Here is a 20,467-nt window from a genome sequence, read left to right as displayed (position 1 = left end):
AGCATGGAGCCAGAGGACCCTGAGATCATGACCTAAGCTGAAATCAAGAGCGCACCACTTAACCTACTGAGCCACCCAGGTGACCCTAGACATTTCTCAAAAAATTTAACATACATAAGTTACCCAACAACTAGTCATTCCATCCAAGAGAAATGAAAGCATATGTCCCTGCAAGGACTTATACAAGAAATGCTCAAAACAGCTTTATTTGCAATAGCCAAAAACTGGAACCAACTCAAATGTCAACCAACAAGCGACTGACTAAACAGATTATAACACATCCCTAAAGTGGAACATCACTCAAGGATACAATGGAACAGATTGCTGATACAAGGGAACAACATGGATGGATCTCAAAATAAGTATCCTGAGTTAAAAAGTCAGTTGAAGTAAAGACAACATTATTGTATGATTCTATTTCTATGAAAGTCTAAAAAATACAAAATAATCTAGAGTGACAAAAACCAGATCAAAGTCCCTAGGGATGCAGGGAAGGGCTATAAATGGGCATGAGGAATTTTGGGGATGATGAGTGTGCTCATTATCTTGACTGCGGTAAGGATATCACTGTGTATACTTGTCAAAATTGATCAAATTGCACATAAAAATTGTGCACTTCATTGAGATTCCTTAGTTCAACCTCAATAAAGCTGTTTCTTAAAAAACTGCACACCAGAATGATTTTTAATCTTTATACACTACTACTGTAAGAACAGACCACTGCTATGGGTTGAATTGTGATCCCTAAAAAGATATGTTGATGTCCTAACCCCTGGTACCCGTGAATAGGGTCTCATTTGGAAATAATCTTTGCAGATATAATTAAGATACAAGTCAAGATGACTGGTGTACTATTACAAAGAGGAGAGGAGACACAGAGATAAGACACACCCACAGGGGAGAATACCATGTGAAGACACGGACACACATAGAGAAGACAGCCATGTCATAAAAGAGGCAGAGGCTGGAATGATACATCTACAAGCCAAAGAGAAAATAAACATTGCCAGCAAATGACAGAAGCTAGAAGAGGCAAGGAAGGATTCTCTCCTTCAGGTTTCAGAGGAAGCATGGCCCTGCTGACACAATTTCTCACTTCTAGTCTTCAGAACTGTGAGACAGTAAATTTGCTGTGTGAAGCCACCCAGTTTACAGCAGCTCTATGAAACTAATATAACCAGTAAAAAGACTTAAGGAGTTGGGGGGCGCCTGACTGGCTCAGTCAGTAGTGCATGTGACTCCTGTTTTCGGGGTTTTAAGTTTGAGCCCCACACTGGATGTAGAGATTACTTAAAAATAAAATCTTAAAAAAAACTTGAGGGGTACAAAGGTGGCTCAGTTGGTTGAGTGTCCAACTCTTGGCTTCAGCTCAGGTCGTGATCTCAGGGTGGTGGGATCCAGTTTTGCATCAGGCTCTGCGCTTAGCATGGAGTCAGCCAGAGATTATTTCCCTTTCCCTCTGCTCCTCCCCATGCTCGTGCTCTATTAAATAAATAAAATCTTAAAAAAAAAAAAATTCAGGAGTTGTATATTTATGTGAAAACATATTTAATGTTTATTTCTAAAAGTAGATATTCTACAGGAGAATACTTGTGTCCAAAGCTGGTTTTAATCACAGAATGGTCACTGGGTCTCACAGATACACAATAAGTGGCTGTATTTCCAAGATACATATTTTTATACATAAATATATAAAAAATAAATAATAGTTTCATTTTAATAGCATCTATCCAAATAATACAGGTAAACGAAGTTTTAGTCAACTGCTATTTTTTTAAAATAAGTGATTTATAACTGATACTTTAATGTTTTTTGTGTGTTTTAAACCAATAGGAAAGCAATTATAATGCTTAAAATCCTGGTATTTAATTGTCATGGTAAATCATTTAGAACATTATATGTGTATTGACAACAAATTCACAAATTGATTCTACTGAAGTTGAGGCTCATTCCAAAATGTCTCTCAGCTGTACAGAAAAACAGAAAAGGGATCTAAAGACTTTTCACTCCTTCTAGCTATTCCTTTCACACACCTAATTTTTTTTACCTTATTTTTAAAAGATTTTATTTATTCATTTGACAGAGAGAGACACAGCACAAGCAAGGGGAGTGGCAGGCAGTGGGAGAAGGAGAAGCAGGCTTCCTGCTGCGCAGGAGAATGACATGGAAGTTGATCCCAGGACCCTGGGATGATGACCTGAGCCGAAAGCAGACATTTAAACCAGCTGAGCCACTCAGGCACCCTTCATACACCTAAGTTTTAAGCATTGACATTGCTAGTTTTAACTTCAGCATATACTTTCTAAACTATAAAGAAATATTTTAGTGACAAAGAAAACATATTCCCCTTTAGAAAATAAGTTTCCCAAAACTACTGAAAAACAGAATGACCATGATCTTTTGATCATGATACTTAGGTAGATATAAAAGAGGTACTGCTAAGCCACTTTATGGTTTCTCATTTCTTCACTCATTCAATGAGGAATAGATACTGGACAGTGATGACCTACAAGGTACTATGGTAGACACTAGAGATAAAAAAGAAGGCAAGGCCTCTGAGCTTAGAGAATCCTCTCTATTAATGGGTAGGGGCATAGGAGAGGGACAGGTAAAAGTGAGAAGGTGAGGAGGGGTATGCCTATAAAACCAATTATTACAACATAAATACTTATGGATTTTACATCTGTGTAACTGAGATATAACTGACGTGTAAGTTTGAGGTAGCCAACCCAACCTGTTGGTTTGATACATTTATATATTGGGATATCATTGCTACAGTAGCTTTAGCTAACATCTTTACCATGTCACATAATTACCATTTCCTTTTTGTGTTGAGAACAGTTAAGATCTAGTCTCTTAGCAACTTTGAAGTGTTTAATACAGTGGTGTTGACTATAATCATTATGTTGGGCATTAGATCTCCAGAACTTATTTATCTACTAGTTGCAAGTCTGTACCCTTAAAACAACATCTCTTCAATTCACCCACCCCTTAGGCCCTGGTAACGACCATTCTACTCTGTTTTCACAAGTTTTTTTAGATTCCACATATAAGAGAGATCATACAGTATTTGTCTTTCTCTGACTTATCTCAGCATAATGCCTTCAAGGTCTATCTATGTTGTCACAACTGGCAGGATTCCCTTCCTTTTCACAGCTGAATAATATTCTAGTACGTGTGTTTGTCTGTATTACACTCTTAAACAGTGTCATATAAGCAAGCACTACTGGGGCACCTGACTGGCTGAGTCAGTGAAGCCTCTGCCTTTGACTCAGGTCTCGATCCCAGGGTCCTGGGATTGAGTCCTGCATAGGGCTCCTTGCTCAGAAGGGAGGCTGCTTCTCCCTCTGCCTCTCTCTCTGTGTCTCTCATGAAGAAATGAATAAAATCTTTAACAACAACAACAACAACAAAAAGCACTACTTACTACATTTTAAAAAGCAACCCTGGCAAGCTGATACCTCTGTGAGCCACAGAGAAAAAAATATTTGTTATTAATTGTGTGATGTATTCACTGAAGGAAGATTAAACGTGCTCTCACTGAACCATTAAATAATAAGAATAGACAAACATGGCAAAGCTGCAGCTTCATCACCCTGTCTACTATATTTCTAAAACTAAAATATGAACATTGGTTTTTCATCCAAAAGACAGGCAAAGAAATGATAAGCAAACTACAAAACAGGTATGCAAGGAAACGCACATCCTAAGCTAACTTACTCCAACCTCAACTGAACTCTAACTGAGCATTAACTTATTTGAATCAAGGACAGGAACTGGTTAATAAGAATGATCCCCTTTTCCAACTTTAGGTTCTTCTTCCTCCTTATTTAATTGTGAGTTAAAAAACAAAGAAACAAATACCCCCCACCCCAAAAACACACGAATTCTTAATAGAGTGCCTGACCCATAACAAGGGCTCAATCAATGGTAATGTATTATTTAGGAACACATGATTTGAGTTTTCTGCTCTGAAACCAAGTCAAGGACATTCCCACTACTTAAAAATGATTATATCCTATATCTAGAAAGATATGAGCTCAGAACGTTTACTTAATAACCAGAAAGTAAAGGTTACTTTTCTTTGCACTTCCTCCTATTCCTGGTTGTCCAGTTCCATCAGGAAAAGGGCAGGAAAGGACAGCATAAAGAGGTTCTAACAAGTAAGTAACTTCTCACTGCTGCACCCAGTCAACTCCACGTAAGGATAAACACTTCAAAGTATTTTTTCTTTCCTTCACACTCATTTCAAGTTGACACAGCCCTGACTTCACCCAGGTATGATAAATCCAACTGGGACATGGAAGAGTGGGGAGGGTAGATGCATAACTAAAGGAACAACAGGGAAAGATCAAGGGTTCTTTACCTTAGCACTAGATCAAGGATGTAATGCCACAGTAGCAAGAAACTACCAGAGACAACACAGGCAAATAAGCTTGGCTGTGTTCCAATAAATCTTCATTTATGGACGCTGAAATCTGAATTTCATGTAATTTTTATTATGTCATGAAATATGCTTCTTTTAATTTTTTTCCATCCACCAAAAAATGTAAAATCCATCCTAAGCCCGTGGGTCATACAAAAACAGGCAGTAGGCCAGATCTGGCCTATGTTTCTATGTAAACTATGTTTCGGACCTACCCAGCCAAGACTTGAATTTTGAGGTGTCCCCAATCAGTTATTTACAGGTCCTTTATATCTAAGGCAGAGCAAAAGCGACTTTGAGAATTTTAAGGGTATGTGTGTATGTATTGTTTCTGTGTGTTTTTCATTCACGTTTCCTCAAAAAACAAACAGGGTGCAACATAGAGAGATGGAATAAAGAGCTAAGAATTAAATATATATATATAATATTTATAAATATATATATAAATATATATATTATCTATCTATCTATCTATCTATATCTATATATATATCTTAGATGCGATTTTTGAGCATCAAAAATTCCAAGGAAAAAAGGGTGAATGCTCTGTAGAGATGTAAGGCTCAGAACTTGTTCTGAGCCCACTGACATAAAAGGGTGAGCTACTTTGTGCTAAGGAGTCCACTGTTCAAATTTGAAAGTTAAACTAGTGCTATCCAGGTCATGAGAGCTGGCCCTGAAGACAATCTATACATGTATACACACTCTTTATATAGAGAGTCTTTGGGTATAAATGAACATCCATGCCTTATTCAAATCCTTAACATTGAGCTTCATAAGGGAAAATAATTTCCAATTACTTCTTAGGCATGTTAGAATCTAGCCAAAATTAAGGACATGCTCTAGAACTGAAGACAAAGACCCACGGGACACTTTTTCTACTAGTAGTGACAACTACTATTTAAATAACATAAATTGCCATAGCATAACCCTCAAATGTAGAGTAATGTTCTATTGTACAAAGTATGCAAGCTTTGGATTATATTTTGTACTTTAAAATAAAAATCTATAAAGTCAGTGTTTTTCATGCTGACCTTCCCAAGTTTGAAGCCAGGGTTGTTTTCATGTCTCTCATGGTGCTCCTTAAACACTTGTGTTTTGTTTCAGAGCAAAATCTTTTATATTAACTTACAAGAAAAATGATTTTTGGCAATGAGCATAGCTCTTTTAGGCTCTAATAGTTCTGTTAGAGTCAATAAACATGCCAAGAAAGTGAACACGAGAGTGAGAAGGAATGCAAGCAGGNATGGGTCTTGTGCAATACGGAGACGGTGTGAGAGATGTTTGATATTACATGAATTCAAAGTCAAACAACCGCTCGCATGAAGAGTGCCTGTTGGTCACAATTCATGTGCCAAAACCTTGGTGTGCCTTGAGGGGAAGAACTGTGTCTAATTCATCACTGCATCTTTATTTAGCACTCAGTAGGCACCCAATAAAAATTAGTTGAATAATGCATGAAAGCCATTAACCCTACAGCACTACACACAAGATAATAATGCCCCTGCCTCAGCAGGTTGGGGGTGAGGATTTAGAGACAGTAAACGATGCTGAATAACGGCAGTTATTTTTACTCTCATTCTAAGGGGGAACAAACCGAGGTTCAGCAAGATTACATAACTTGTCCAAATGACTGGTGCTGAAACAGGTGTGCCTTCCCTCCTTGATTCCTATTAGCTGAGAAACCTGATTTAATACTAAACATAGGCTTCCTATAAAATTAGAAAAACAAACAACCTGACTTTAAATTAACAAAAAGTCCACGGAAAAACAGACAATTGCCTACTTTTCCTAGTTAAGCACCGCACTCCTAAAATAAGGAATGACGGTCATCTCTCTGCATCAGAGGCCAGAGAAATGGCAGAAACATGAGTCCCTTACTATCACCAGGGAACTACATGACCAGAGTGGGTTGAAAACTATTTCCCTTTAACTCAGTAGAACAAGCAATACTTCTTAAGAATTATTCTTGCTCCTTTGATTTAAAGTCAAGACAAAAGAAAAGTATCTAGTTGTTTCAAAGGTCATTATAATTATATAAATAACTACCTCCTTGGGCGTATAAGCAATTTTATTCACGGGTACTTTGCTACTGTCTGAAAGTAAGTAAAATATGGCTGGTTTCTCAAATATTGTTTTACATATCTTAATTTTTTTGAAAAAGGAAATTCCTTAGGACCCCAAATCTGAAATCAAAACTGTTTCTGGTAACTTTTCACTCTTGGATCAAGAGTAGATTGGAGTGTACAAGTAAATGTTGACTTCAGAGGCCACTTTCCACAGCCTATCTGTTTAACAAGAGAGAACTCAATATTTTCACTAAACCTCATAAAATTTGTAACAATTCAAACTCCGAAGGCTTTAAATTCTGTCAATCCAATCAATTCAAAGTTAATACATCAAAAGTACCTAAAAGACACCTGACATAGTATGAAATAAATTCTAATAATGTTAGTATCAATCACAGTCCTTTAATGCTACTATTGTCTTCAAAAGTCAATGAAAGAGTTGGTAATATTCAAGTAAATGTTTCCCTCCCAAACTACAGCTCTCCTAAGTATATATAGTGGCTATAAGACAAATACAAAGTAACAGAAGTTTAAAAAAACTTCCTTAACAATTTCTTCCTTGTCAAATTTAAATACAGAATTTAAAAGAAACTCTAAAAATGAAGTTATAGAAAGAAAATAGTACACAGCATATAAATATTCCTCCAACCATCTAGTTGAAAAATTCAAATACTTAAATCAAGAGTCCATAAACAAATTTAAGTACTATACAGTAAATGTAATAAAAAGAAAAGGAAGTCTCTCTTTACTGCAGCCTCCTGTCAGCAGTAAAACAGGAACACTTCATCTCAGAAACAGAAAATCTAAACCCTTAACAATTAACATAGTATTTTAAATATGGGTTAATGTTGCAGGGACTTTTTAGAACCTAAAAATCCAAAAACAATTCTCAATAGCTGTAACAAAAACTAAAATTGTGTTGTTAGAGACAAATTAACTTTGAAAACAAACAACCCCCCCCCAACCTTTTAGTTAAAATGGTCTCCAGATTTTTGATGTCCTTCCTTCCTAGGTTACATTCAATAGTTTCTGCATTCCTTTGCTGAATCCATTTCAATAACAAAGAATCCTCTATGAACACCCCCAACCCCCACCCAAAACACCACAAACAATCTCACCACCAAAATTCAAAAGAAAAACTCCACACAGAAACTATGTTCTAATAGGCCAAAGCAATCTATCTTTAAACCAAGGGAGAAAAAAATCAATTGTTTCCAATTTTAAAAATTACTTTGATGATTATATAATTTTTAAAGATATAACACTGCAGGTTTGGGGAACAGCTAAAACAACTTACAGGATTTGTGAAGAAATGGAAAAATGAATTCTAGTTTTGCACAGTTCCAATTCAGTACAATCTTGGGACTGTGTTCAATCTTTAATTACAGACTGAGAGGTTCCCGTGGAACCTCTTCAACGTGTATTCCCCACTGCTGCATCCACTTAGGCATGAATCTCCGCAATCACTAGGTGCCTTGACCTCCAGCCAACCATGACTTTGCACTCACCTTAGCTCTTCCTCCGGTAACCCATTTAGTCTCACACTATCGGGGCGATCTCGTCTTCGCCGGTAGAGACCTGAGTGTGACAGCTCTTTAAGCTGTAATGCAGTCATACTTCTCTCTACACATCAGTTAACTGACAATTTGAAGCATTTATGCTGAGCAGCGTGGCTGCCAGGGTTCAAAAAGAGCGTGTCTCTTGCCGGGACCTCAGCACACCTGACCAGAGTTGGAAACCTCCGGGCAAGCTGGGCTAAGCACAGCTTCCTGTTTCTCTGTTGGTACACACCCTCCTCAGCAAGGCCTGGCCCGCCTTATCTCTGGGCCTTGCACCTGGGGGGGGGGGGGGGGGGGGCGGCGGCAAGAGTCACTAACCCTGTTGTTGCTCACATGTTTACTAATAAAGTTTAATTGTTACGAATAATCACACCAATTCCTTTATAAATCTTTCCAGCATCATTCTGAATTAAAATTGGGCTAAAAAGCTCCGGTAATGACTAAAGAAAGTCCTGCCCTATTTTACTTGCCAGGAAATCCACTAACACTGCATAAGCAGCTGTCAGTTTAAAGAAGTGCCTGGTCATCATGAGCTCTTTGGGATATTTTCCTCAAAAAGAAAAAAAGGGGGGGCAGAATTGTGAGGGAAGCAGTGCACTTCCTCCCTCCCCACTCTACTTTAAATCCTCTTTAGAAAGGAAGTGTCTTTTCTTTTCCCCTAAATATTATTCATAAATTCCCAACGGAAAGGAACTGAAAGCGGTTTCTTCTATCAAACTTCACTCAATGATTTTCTAAACTACCTATTCTAAAAATTCCCTCTTATCAAATGTGCACCTCTGTAATCAACACTGTCTGCCTTAAGGTATTTTGGGTGCCTATGCAGCCCTCATAGTTAGCTGCATATTTGATCATAGATGGTGAAGTTTTGTTTTGGTGTGTGGGGTGTAGGTTGAGTGTCTGCAAGAGGGGTTTGCAGATAATGGAGGACAGATAACGTAGAGCAAACCCTTTATCATTAGGGCTCCAAATGATGTTGGTGCAACAGCACGCAAGGTTCTAGCCTCCAGTTCTGATTCAATCCCATTTAATATACATCACTTAATACACAGGTTAGATCCTTGGCAAGTTCTTAGCTAATAATTTGACTTCATGGTTCTAATAATTTCTCTTTGAGTAATCTGTATTAGCTTCGTTTCCTTCTAGAATCCCCTCAATAAGAGCACACAGAGATGTCTCTGAAACTTCTTTTTGCACCAAGGGCTAGAGTTCACATATTCCCTGAGAGTATCTATATTATAAATACAAAGATTAAGGCACCCACAAGGAAAGGGGAGTCTATATCTTACACCTTCACTCAGGACATGCAGATGGTAGCTCCCCTCCGGGGTACAAGTTGTCACCCTGGTTCCACCACCTCAGTGAAAAACAGATTCTTACCGCTGCCATCAAAATGTAACATATGTTTTTAAAGATGCAAGAAGTTACTAATTTTGTTATAACACTAGACTTAAACAGTCATGAAACACATTAAAAAATCAAGTGACAAATATATCTCTTTCTCCCCTTCTGGAAGGATACACACATATAAAAAGAGTAACACTGGGGCCTCTGGGAAACTTGGGGACAAGACCAGAAGAAAGCTTTCTGTTATAAAGTTCTGCTCTGAACTTTGAATATTCTGCCTATTGAAAAATAAATTTAAAAATTTAGAAGATTTACATATGTCTTTTGTATAAAGCCCTAGGATCCTACTGAGACCTAAAATACAGAAAAATTGAAAGTTTATAGTAACAGAAACATATAAAATTAGGATTCCTAAAGTGTCTAATTCTCACATTTTTGTCAAGATAGGTGTGAAAAACAAATGAAGAGAAACAACCACCGATCTTCAATTTCTTTTTTACTCAAGGCATCAGGACAGAACAGATGCCTGATGAATAAAATACAAATTAATTTGTATCTACTACAAACACAGAGACCTCGACATTATTTTTTTTCCTTTTTCAAGTTTCTATTTAAATTCCAGTTAGTTAACATACAGTGTAATATTAGTTTCAAGAAACCTCAACATTAAATAGTAATTGTTTCTATAAAAGATATAAATAAGGGAGCTCGATTCTTAAAAGAGCTTTAAAAGAAGTAATGCAGCATGCTGACAAGGAAAAAGTGCTTGGCAGCTACTAAAGGTTAACAAGACAGGAAACACCTCTCTGTGTAGGACGAATCCTGTATTTGATGAGTGTAAGGTTAAAAGGATGTGACCAGAAAAAAAAAAGTTCCAAACTATATAACAAACAAACTGAAACAATTCTTGCCCTCTGACTTTTAAAATGGCAGTAATGACAAATGGGAATTTCAGTAAATCAATGCTTATGGTCTATCGAAATTGTCACAACTGAGTAAAACTAAATTCTGGGGCTCAGGGCAAAGCTCATCTCACAATGTCTTTTCACTGAGGAGAGGCTTCCTCTTTGTCCCCAGCACTCCTTCAGATGTGCTCTGAGATTTTACTGAGCTGTAAGCAGAACGAGGGGAAGGATACACAGGTACACCTAAGCACCTGCACAATTTCTGAAAGGGAAATGCACAAATGCCACAAAACACACCACTGACCAACCAGTTCATGAAGCAGCCAGATTATCAACTCCTCTCCTCACAACAGTGTTCCTGAACTTCAGCACCAAGGGAGGGAGAGCACACCCCTGGAACACACAACAGGGAGATAACTGGCAAAGGCAGTCTCATGTCATTTTTTTTTTTAACTTTCATACTTTTCCATAGAAACAGAGCTATCAGTGGTGCCTTCTGTTGACAGTACAGAGGGAGGCCTATGCAAGTGCATTTTCCGTGGTCTCGATACAGGGACACGTTTCATTTTAGCACTGCAAACATCTCTGAAGGCTAGTCTAGCCTTCCATTCAGTGAATTCCCTACTCTCATTCTGCACAAGGCCTTGCTCCTATACAGTATCATTTGCCTGGGATTCTGCCTCTTCCTAGAGGCTTCCAGGGATGAGGTGCTCACTACTACATAGAACTCCTGGGGCTTTCCCTAGGCCTCATGCCCAATGGTTGTTAAGGAACAACAGCTCACAAAAGTTGTTCAGGTGAGCATCTTCTATCCCATTTCCACTACAGTGCAGCTGGTCTGTGAACCTAATTACAACTTTTTGTTCACTTCTATCCAAACTGTTGGGTTCTCTTTGAATCTGTACTTCGACATAATTAGATACCTGGCATAATTAGATATCTGTTTCAGCTTAACCTCATCAGAACAGCTGATAATTTCTTTTGTAAACTTAAGCCCGTGATTGAGATGACTAAACACAAACGTTCTTTGGAGCATCACACAGGCCTTGTTCTGCCAGGCTAATATCTAACCAGGTGGTTTTTCACCTTTCAGAGGGTTGGGGACCTTTTATGAATCTGATGAAAGTAAATGACTCTCAGAAAATGCATGTGAGCACAAAGTTTTATAATCATTTCAGGGAACTGATAGTTTCTTCAGAAGCCAACAGATGGACTTTACCTTGGACCTTCTGATTTGCACTGATCTCCCCACTTCTCTGAAAACCTGCAGCACCACAGAGCAGGACCTTGGATCTCATTCGTTCATTTAGTATGTATTTACTCAGTGCTCTGCACTGGGCAAGACACTATTTCAGATGAGTTCCTTTGTCGCCTCCCTTCATTTCTCCTAACCAATCTTTCTGCCACTGACCTTACCCTCTTCCAATCTATCCTCCCAATTTCAAAGTGCTCTAAAATATAAACTGATCATGTATTGATCCTGCTGAAAAACTCCTGAATGGCTCACTGCCATGGGTCACCAACTGAGCCCTGCTGAGCCTGTGCCCTCCTCACACCTGCACTGAACTCCAGGTGGTTCCCAGGACAAATTTCACTTCCTCTCACCTCCTGGCCTTTCTACATGCAGCTCCATAAGACTAGAAGATGGACCAGCACCTAATCATCCCACTGGGACTCATCTCTTAAAAGAATCATTTCTAGACCCTAAGTACCCGCAGTTCCCTTTCTGTTGCTCCCAGAGTGCCTCCCCTCCCCCCGCAACTGTGCTTGCTTCCTTCTGTCGTCATAATCACACAGTCTCGTGATAGGTTCTCTACCCACCTCTCCCCTTAGGATAACGGGTCTGTGAGGGTAGCAACATATCTAATTTAAAACTGTGTCCACAAGGCCAGATACATGGTAGACATTAGTTAAATAAGTTCTTTGGTTTAATGGTTCAACCAATTGATTTTGAGAGCCTAATCACTTTACGACGTTACTTGTGAGATTCAATCTTCAGATTTCTGAAACTTTTTTTTTTTTGCATTTAACACTCAACATTATCTAAATGAGATGTTTAAACAAGATTTTATTTATTTATTTGAGAGAGAGAGAGTGTACAAGCAGCAGGGAGGGGCAGAAGGAGAGGCAGAAGCAGCTCCCAGCCAAGCAGGGGAGCCTGACGCCAGGACCCCAGGATCATGACTTGAGCTGAAGGCAGACGTGCAAACAACTGAGCCACCCAGTCACCGCCTAAATGAGATTTTTAAAAGGCACATCTATTCCATAGTTTTGCAAAAATTTACTTTCTTGGTGAGACTGTAAAAACTCCTAAGCTTTTCATATTTGTAGAGTTGAACAGTATCTCCCACAGTATAAATACTTTCTATATGGGATAAAAATAAAAAACTTAGCCTAGATTTTTGCATATACCAGACATGGTCCAGTTTTTTTAAGTTGAAGTATAATTAACATACAGTGTTATATTAGTTTCGGGTGTACAATATAATGACTCAACAATTCTATACATGACTCAGTGTTCATCACGATAAGTGTCCTCTTATGACACAGTCCAGTTTTTAGTGTACTTGGTCCAAGTACTCCTTCAGGCATGAGAGGGTAAAGAAAACTAGTTAAACATCAAACCTCTAAAACTTATCATTAGTGTTACTGAACTGTCACTCTTCCTCCTACACAGAAATAATACAGCAGCAAACTGGCTTTCATGGCAGAGTTAGAGTTAACTGGGCCTCATTAGCAGTACCTTTTGTACTAGCTACTAAGAGAGCCTACAAACTGGTCGAATAGCTGTACATTTCCAGGTCATTCATTTCCTTGTGTGACATATAAAGACAAGAATTTTTTGTTTTGCAATTAACTTTGAACTTAATGTAAATGAATCCTTTTTTAGTTTAAATTTTATCTTATGAAAAATCATTTACAGGGGAAAGCAAACTTTCCCTAATAAAGCAAGAATATGATCCTTTCTCACTATGTCTAACACATTCATCTCCTAAACATTTGTTTATCAGCCATGCTATCTCCCTAAATGAGACCTCTCAAGAGTGTTCTGGGCTATCAATATGAAGGCAGGACCCAGTGCTGAAAACAACTCTGCTGCAGAAGAGTCCAAACTCTGATAAGCCAAGTTCAGATTAACCAGAGCAAAGAATATGAGAAGGCAGAATAAACTCTGCAAAAAACCAGCCCAGAGTCAGAAAAAAAAAAAAAAATCACCCCAAACACGGTCCCATTCATTAGTAGATGACACTGCAACTGTCTACAAGTCCCTCTGAATTTTTTCTTTAACTAGCTTTTCTGTAACTCACTCAAGATGGACACACCCGAGTGGACAGGCTGACCTGTCATCAGAAGCTTGTGAGAAGGTCACTGTATCATTCTGAATCAGAGACAGACTGAAGTTTCTCTCACAACCAGCAGCCTGAGGGTCATCTGCAGTATTTTGTTGGACAATTAAAGAATGTTCTCAGATGCTGCTATCAAGATATGGCAAGTTTTCCTAGCACATTTCAAAGGAATTTGGAATAAAATTTCAAGTAATCTATCCCATTCACATTTTTAAAGGGCTAAGTACAAGGGAAGCTGGTGTAAGATACAAGAAGGAAACCAGAAGACATTCCCCGTTTGGCAGCTTCCTTGCTGTGGTTGGTATATAAGCATACAGGAAATCATTTTACTATCAAAGTCCTCAATTTTTTCATTTAGAGACAGAAGCAACCAAATCAGATGATATCAGTGGTCTTTTGCCTAGATTAAAATGACTTGATTTTAAGAAAGGACCCAAGTAACATGATGTGCCAATGTTGATGAAGCTCTGACAGCACACTTTACCCCTAATCACCGTGTTAGTGAGAAATCCCATTCCTGAGTAAATCAGGAACACAAGATCAGGATTTATACATCAGCTCTTCAACAAACATTGCCCAGTGCCAGGTCCTCAAGAATGTAGAGGCAGGAACAGAGAAGATACTGAGCATCTTTGAACTTTTCTTGATTGTTGCTTTCCTGTTCACTTTCTCTTTGAGTCAAAAGAGCTGCTCCAAAGATAAGATCTAACAAGGATACAAAACACCACGAAAAGGCATACTCATCATCCCAGCTCCAACACACACCTGCTGCAAAACCAGAGACTCCTCAAACACAGCCCTGAAATCACAGGGAAGGAACAAGGAAGTAGATGTTTGCAAGAAGATTGTACTTTTCCTCCGGAGGATAAATTGTAACGTACCTCATTTGATGTACTAAACATGGTTTTGGAACACTGAATATAAGATTAAACTTCTGTAAACAGAATAATTTTTAATTCTCTAAGGAAACTTGTTTTAAAAAGAAATTCTGGTAATATTTCAAACAAAAGAGAGCTTTTCTGATTATCCAGATTTTCACATAATTACTTATATATGTTTTGATAAAATTTTTTATAACATTGCTATATTGTTTCTACTCTCTCTACCTGTCCACCTTATAGGACATCGATACCTGCTGAGCATATTTCTAAACTAAACTCTCATTTGGAAAAATACAATAGGTGAAGTAATTGTGTGTGAGAGGATGAAAGAAACAGTTATTTCCACATTCCAAGGCAGGCAAAGTCACAAGCCAGAAACTGTGATCTTCTTAAGGGCTCTGCTCCCTGCCCTGGAATTTCAGAGGTGTGTCTTAAAAACTAAACCACAATACCTGCCTTACCCCAGGACAGGACTCATTACTACAGGTAGCACTGTCAACACATCAACTTTCACAGCAAAACTATTTTCACTAAGTTCTCAAAATATTTCCAGGTTCTGTATAGGTCTCATCTTAAAGGCAACAACATAAAAAAAAAAAAAAATTTGTGCTGCCTCATTTCTAATGTCAGCATCATCTCATCTCTTCACTTACTGTTATTTTTTTCTCCCTAACTCAGATAAAAGTTCAATTCCATGATAAAAACAGGATTTTTAAGAAAGCTCTAAAGACATAATTATTTCAATAAGGACAATATTTCCTGTATAGTTTTATGTTCTAGAGTGATCAGTGGCAATTATTTGACATGAACAGTATTTATGACATAGTGCTGTGTGAAATAAAAGCTAAGGATATTACACACTGTTTTCATTTTGCAGGAAAAGACCACATATGTATACACCATGAATGTGTATACATCTATACACACACACACACCACAGAGTCTGGAAGAGTAGTCACTGAAATATCTCTGGTTGGTAGGATCCAAGGAGATTCGAAATTATTTTTTCTTATGGATTATCTATATTTTCTAAGTTTTCTACAATGGATAAATATAGTTCTATAATAAGGAACCAAAATTTAAAATGCTTAAAATAATGAAGAAAACAAAAAATTAAGTGAAGATACATTATTCCATCTTCCAAGGGATTTGTAATCAAATCAGGAAGAAAGCATACCTCATAAACCTCAGTATATATAACTGAATACTGATGCATCCCCTAAAGCGGGTTGGATCTGAGTGGGAGGGAAGTGGAGGGCACTCCAGGTGGAGGAAACATCCTCCCATGTGACTGACAGAGATATGTCAAAGGGACAATGAGACTGGCAGAGCAGCAGACCTTCTAAGACAGAACCACAGCTTCCAAGATGGTATAAAAAAATGGAAAGTCATGTGCAGAGGGTCTCATTGCCCAAGTGTAAGATGAGGGTCCAGGTGAGGCTCTCATGAGAAAGGGAAGGCGGGGGACAGACAACATTACAACAGGCCTGATGGGTAGGGCTCAGTAAAAGGGTACAGAAGAGTGTGCTGTGACCTCCCCATGCCAATCATTACACTCATACACATTTAGTGAACACCTATCATGTGGCGAGTTCTGCTCTAAGCACTAGGGACCCAAGTGTCCTTGCGGAGCTTGCAGTCTACTGGTGGTACTACTACTAACCGTATAATCACACAAATATATTTAAAAACATGTCAAATGATAGAACAGGCTGCTGTGAGAACGCTTACAACAAGGAACAGGGGAGGGATGGCAGGGAAACATTTCCTGAAAAGAAACAGTAGATCTGATACCCCAAAAACCCACAAGATGAGGAGTCACTAAAGGCTAAAGGGTGTGGGGAGCATTTGTGGAAGCAGAACCAGTTGGTACAAAGACCCAGGGGCAGGAGGAAAGGAAATCCAACTGTGTGGCTAAGGGGAAACACTGGCATGTGAGATGAGGGACAGGCAGTGGCACGTTTTAAAGGGTCTTGCATTTTTTAACCTAAGAGCAATGGGAAGCCGCTGTACTGTTAAACAAGGAACTCACATGATCAAATTTGTTCCACCAAGATTCCTCGCACAGTGGCATCTGGGGAGGGTGGATTTTAAGAGGCAAGTGGGGGTGAGCATGGAGGCAGTCCAGGAAAGAGGTAACAGCCTGAGCTACAGTGGTATGAGAGGAATGTCGAGGTAGTAGAGAAGCCGGGGCCATAGACTAGACACAGGGGCAGGAGAGGCAGAAAGCACTGACACGGTTAACATTTCCCCACATTCTGTTAGTGACGTAGCAACAACACTAACCTAGTGAAATACAGCATGAGCTGTACTTCATGTTCCTTCAATATTGTCCACAGAGAGGCAGGCATTTGAAACCAACTTTGAATCTAATAAAATAGTTTTTATAGAGTGTTTACAAAAGAAAAAGCTGGGACACAAAAATGTTCACTTCCCATTACTAAAAAGTTCAAAGTCTCTTGATTCTCTAACATGGTTGGTCATTACTAACAAGAGCAGGGTTTTTGAGTGCCTACCAAGCACACTGTGCATGCCATCTAATTTAATTTTCATCTCGGTCCTATGAGGTGGGTATCATTACTCTTCCCATTTTGCAGATGAAGTAACTAAATGCTAAAACAGTTCAAGGTCTTGACCAAACAACATAACCAATAAGGGAGGATCCCAAGTGGTTCCCACAATAAAGTGTGGATCCCAAGCCAGGTCTACCTGATTCAAATGTTCCTGTTTTAGCCATTGACTACACTGTCTCTGGGCCACCAAACACGACCCCCACAGGTCATCAAAAGGTCCACTGTGAACTAGAACTGCCTCTCAACACTGACAAAACTAAGCCAGGAAGCTTCTGGAACCTGACAGGCACAGGAGCCCTGAGGACAAGTCCCAGACTGTAAACACAGACGAGAGACTGCCAAGCTCACCACAGCCAGCCCACACTCTCCGTCCCTGAAAATGAGAAGTAGTCTAGTTATGCTCTAGATGAATATCATGAATGGACAGTCTGAGGGTTTGGAAGGAGACCTGTTGTGTACTCCTGGACAATATACGTCTTCCTCCTTGGCTAATTTTCTTCTACCAGTCTGGAAGCAAAGGCCAGTGAAAGAAAGCAGTCAAACTGGTTATCTTCAATTTAACTGAATTCCGGGATTCCTTAGAGTTCTGCAGGTCAAAATTACCAATGCTGCCTTATTTCCTTGCAAAGTACATGTGATGACTCAATGTTTCCAAGAGTTCTGGAAAAAAGGGCAAAGATTCTAATGAAAACAGGTTTCCTGTGTCAGAGCAACTCTGCTGAAACCATGCGCACTGTTACACAGCAACTGGGGAGGCTCTGGAAGCAACCGAGACAACACAGAGATGTTAGAAGGGTGTGGGTGCAGGAAGAGGCACTGAGAATGTGACCAAACCCATTTCAATTCCTCTGAGAGCACTTTACAACCACAAACGAATGTTAGAGTTTAAGCATACAAACAGCCACCTTATAAAGGAGGTGACTCTAAAACATAAACCAATCACTATGTGAGACTAATCAAGAAAAACAGAAAGTATGCAGTTTCATTCCCCGATCATGATCTTAAGAAATACCTGTCAAGGGAAAAAGGCAACTCCTGCAGCCCATATCTGACTGATCTATACATACTACAGAAATATGTTCTATGGAATGAAAATTCTTAAGATAGAGGTGAAATACTTAAAACTGAATGAGATCCCTGTCACAGAACCAAAGCAAATGGTCCCCCACTCCCTGCCACGGGAGCCAGATTCTTCTCTGACATTCACTATGATTTAGGAAATACTACCTTTGTCAAGAGCTACGTTTACTGAGTGCTTACCATGCGCCAGGAACTCTTCTGAGCACTCTGCATGCATTTATCAAATTTATTTTTTGCAATGATCAAATAAAGTAATAGTATTATTTCCATCTTAAAGATGATGAAACTGATGTAGCAGTATACGTAATCTAAGATCACACAGTTTTTATGTTATTAAAAATTTGAAAGCTAATGCTTGGTTTTAATCATATTTTTAACCATTACAGTGTACTGCTTCCTAGCCAGAAAAGGGCTATTTTTCTCAACAGTGGAAGAGAGCTTAAGATCAGAAATTATTTTAAAATTCAACCAAGGCTAAATGCAATGTAAGATCCTTGGCTGGATGCTATGAAGGTAATGTAACATGTTAACAAAAGAGGAAGCTGGGTGAGGGGTATAGAAGGATTCTCTGAACTCTCTATCTTTGCAACTTTCCCACAAATCTAACATTATTTCAAAATAAAAGTTTATTTAAAAAATTCAAAACTATAATTCAACATAACAAGAGAGCTGGTATCCCCAAAAAGTAATTATAGCGGAGAAAAATGCGGAAGGGGTGTTCCTCCAAATTAAAAGAGATTTAAGAGATGTAACAGTCAAATGTATTATTGAAGTATGGCCTTTGTTTAGATCCTGGTTCAAACAAGCCAACTGTAAAGGAATATTCTTAGGATAGGTGAGAAATTTGATCAGGGACTGGGTATTGGATGATGCCAAAGAATCCACTCGTTTGGTTAGATGTGATAACAGCATGTGTTTATATAAGAAAATGTCCATATTATCAGAGACTAATTCTGAAGTAATTTGGAATCAAATGACCTAATGTCTGGGATTTGTTTCTTAAATACTTAAGTAAATTAAGAGAGAAAAAAGAGCCCTAATAGCCAAAGCAATCTTGAGAAAGAAGAATAAAGCTGATTTCAAACTATATTACGCAGCCGCAGTAATCAAAACAGTATGATACCGGCATAAAACACACACATAGTTCAATGGAACAGAACAGAGAGCCCAGAAATAAACCTGTGAATTTATGGTCAGTTAATTTATAACAAAGGAGCCAAGAACATACAGTGGGGAAAGGACAGTCTCTTTAGTAAATGGTGCTGGGAAAACTGAACCGTCACATGCAAAGAATGGCACTGGACCACTCTCTTAAACCACACACAGATACTAATTCAAAATCGATTAAAGACTTAAACATAAGACCTGAAACCATAAAACGCCTAGAAGTAAACATAGGCAGTAAGCTCCCTCACATCAACTTTGCAATGAGTTTTTTATTTGAAACCAAAGGCAAAGGCATAGGAAGCAAAAATAAACACGCGGGACTACATCTAACTAAAAAGCTTCTGCGCAGCAAAGAAAACGATCAACAAAATGAAAGGGCAACCTACCAAATGGGAGAAAATATTTGGAAACCATATACACGATGAAGTTAATACCCAAAATATACAAAGAACTCAGACAACTCAATAGCAAAAAACCAAACAGATTAAAAAATACGTGGAGGACCTAGACATTTTTCCAAAGAAGACATACAGATGATGGGGCGCCTGGGTGGCTCAGTCGTTAAGTGTCTGCCTTCTGCTCAGGTCATGATCTCAGGGTTCTGGGATTGAGCCCCGCATGAGGCTCCCTGCTCGGCAGGAGGCCTGCTTCTTCCTCTCCCACTCCCCCTGCTTGTGTTCCCTTTCTCGCTGTCTCCCTCTCTGTCAAATAAATAAATAAAATCTTAAAAAAAAAAAAAAAAAAAAGACAGTCCAACAGTGCTCAATATCACTCATCATCAGGGAAATGCAAGTCAAAACCACAGTGAAATACTACATCACATCACTTAGACTGGCTATTAACAAAATGACAAGAAGTACCAAGTGCTGGTGAGGATGTGGAGAAAAGGGAACCCTTGTGCACTTTTAGTGGGAATGTAAATTGGTGCAGCCACTGTGGAAAAAAGTATGGAGATTCCTCAAAAATTAAAGACAGAACTACCATGTGATCCAGCATTTCCAATTCTGGATACTTATGTGAAAGAAACACAAACACTAACTTGAAGATATCTGCACCCCCATGTTCACTGCATCATTATTTACAATAGTCAAGACATGGAACCAGCCTAAGTGT

General features: G+C 38.7%; 1 protein-coding gene across 6 annotated transcripts in view; it reads right to left on the bottom strand.

The window, feature by feature from the left end:
• The window catches only part of LIMS1 (LIM zinc finger domain containing 1), a 152,372-nt gene that overhangs the window by 56,151 nt on the left and 75,754 nt on the right, over positions 1-20,467 (bottom strand). Inside the window, exon 1 of one of the 6 annotated variants that reach the window (XM_008699070.2) lies at positions 8,004-8,230. The exons of the other annotated variants lie outside the window; for them this stretch is intronic. Within the exon in view, the coding sequence (XP_008697292.1) occupies positions 8,004-8,110 (107 nt within the window). The 5' untranslated portion in view covers positions 8,111-8,230. Of the gene's footprint in view, positions 1-8,003; positions 8,231-20,467 lie in introns of those variants that run through there. 6 annotated transcript variants of the gene reach the window in all.

The sequence above is a fragment of the Ursus maritimus genome, unplaced genomic scaffold (assembly GCF_017311325.1).
Source record: "Ursus maritimus isolate PB19 unplaced genomic scaffold, ASM1731132v1 scaffold_6, whole genome shotgun sequence".
Classification (NCBI taxonomy): Eukaryota; Metazoa; Chordata; class Mammalia; order Carnivora; family Ursidae; genus Ursus; species Ursus maritimus.
Note: the sequence above shows the minus strand (reverse complement) of the source record. Positions and strands in the feature narration are given on the sequence as shown.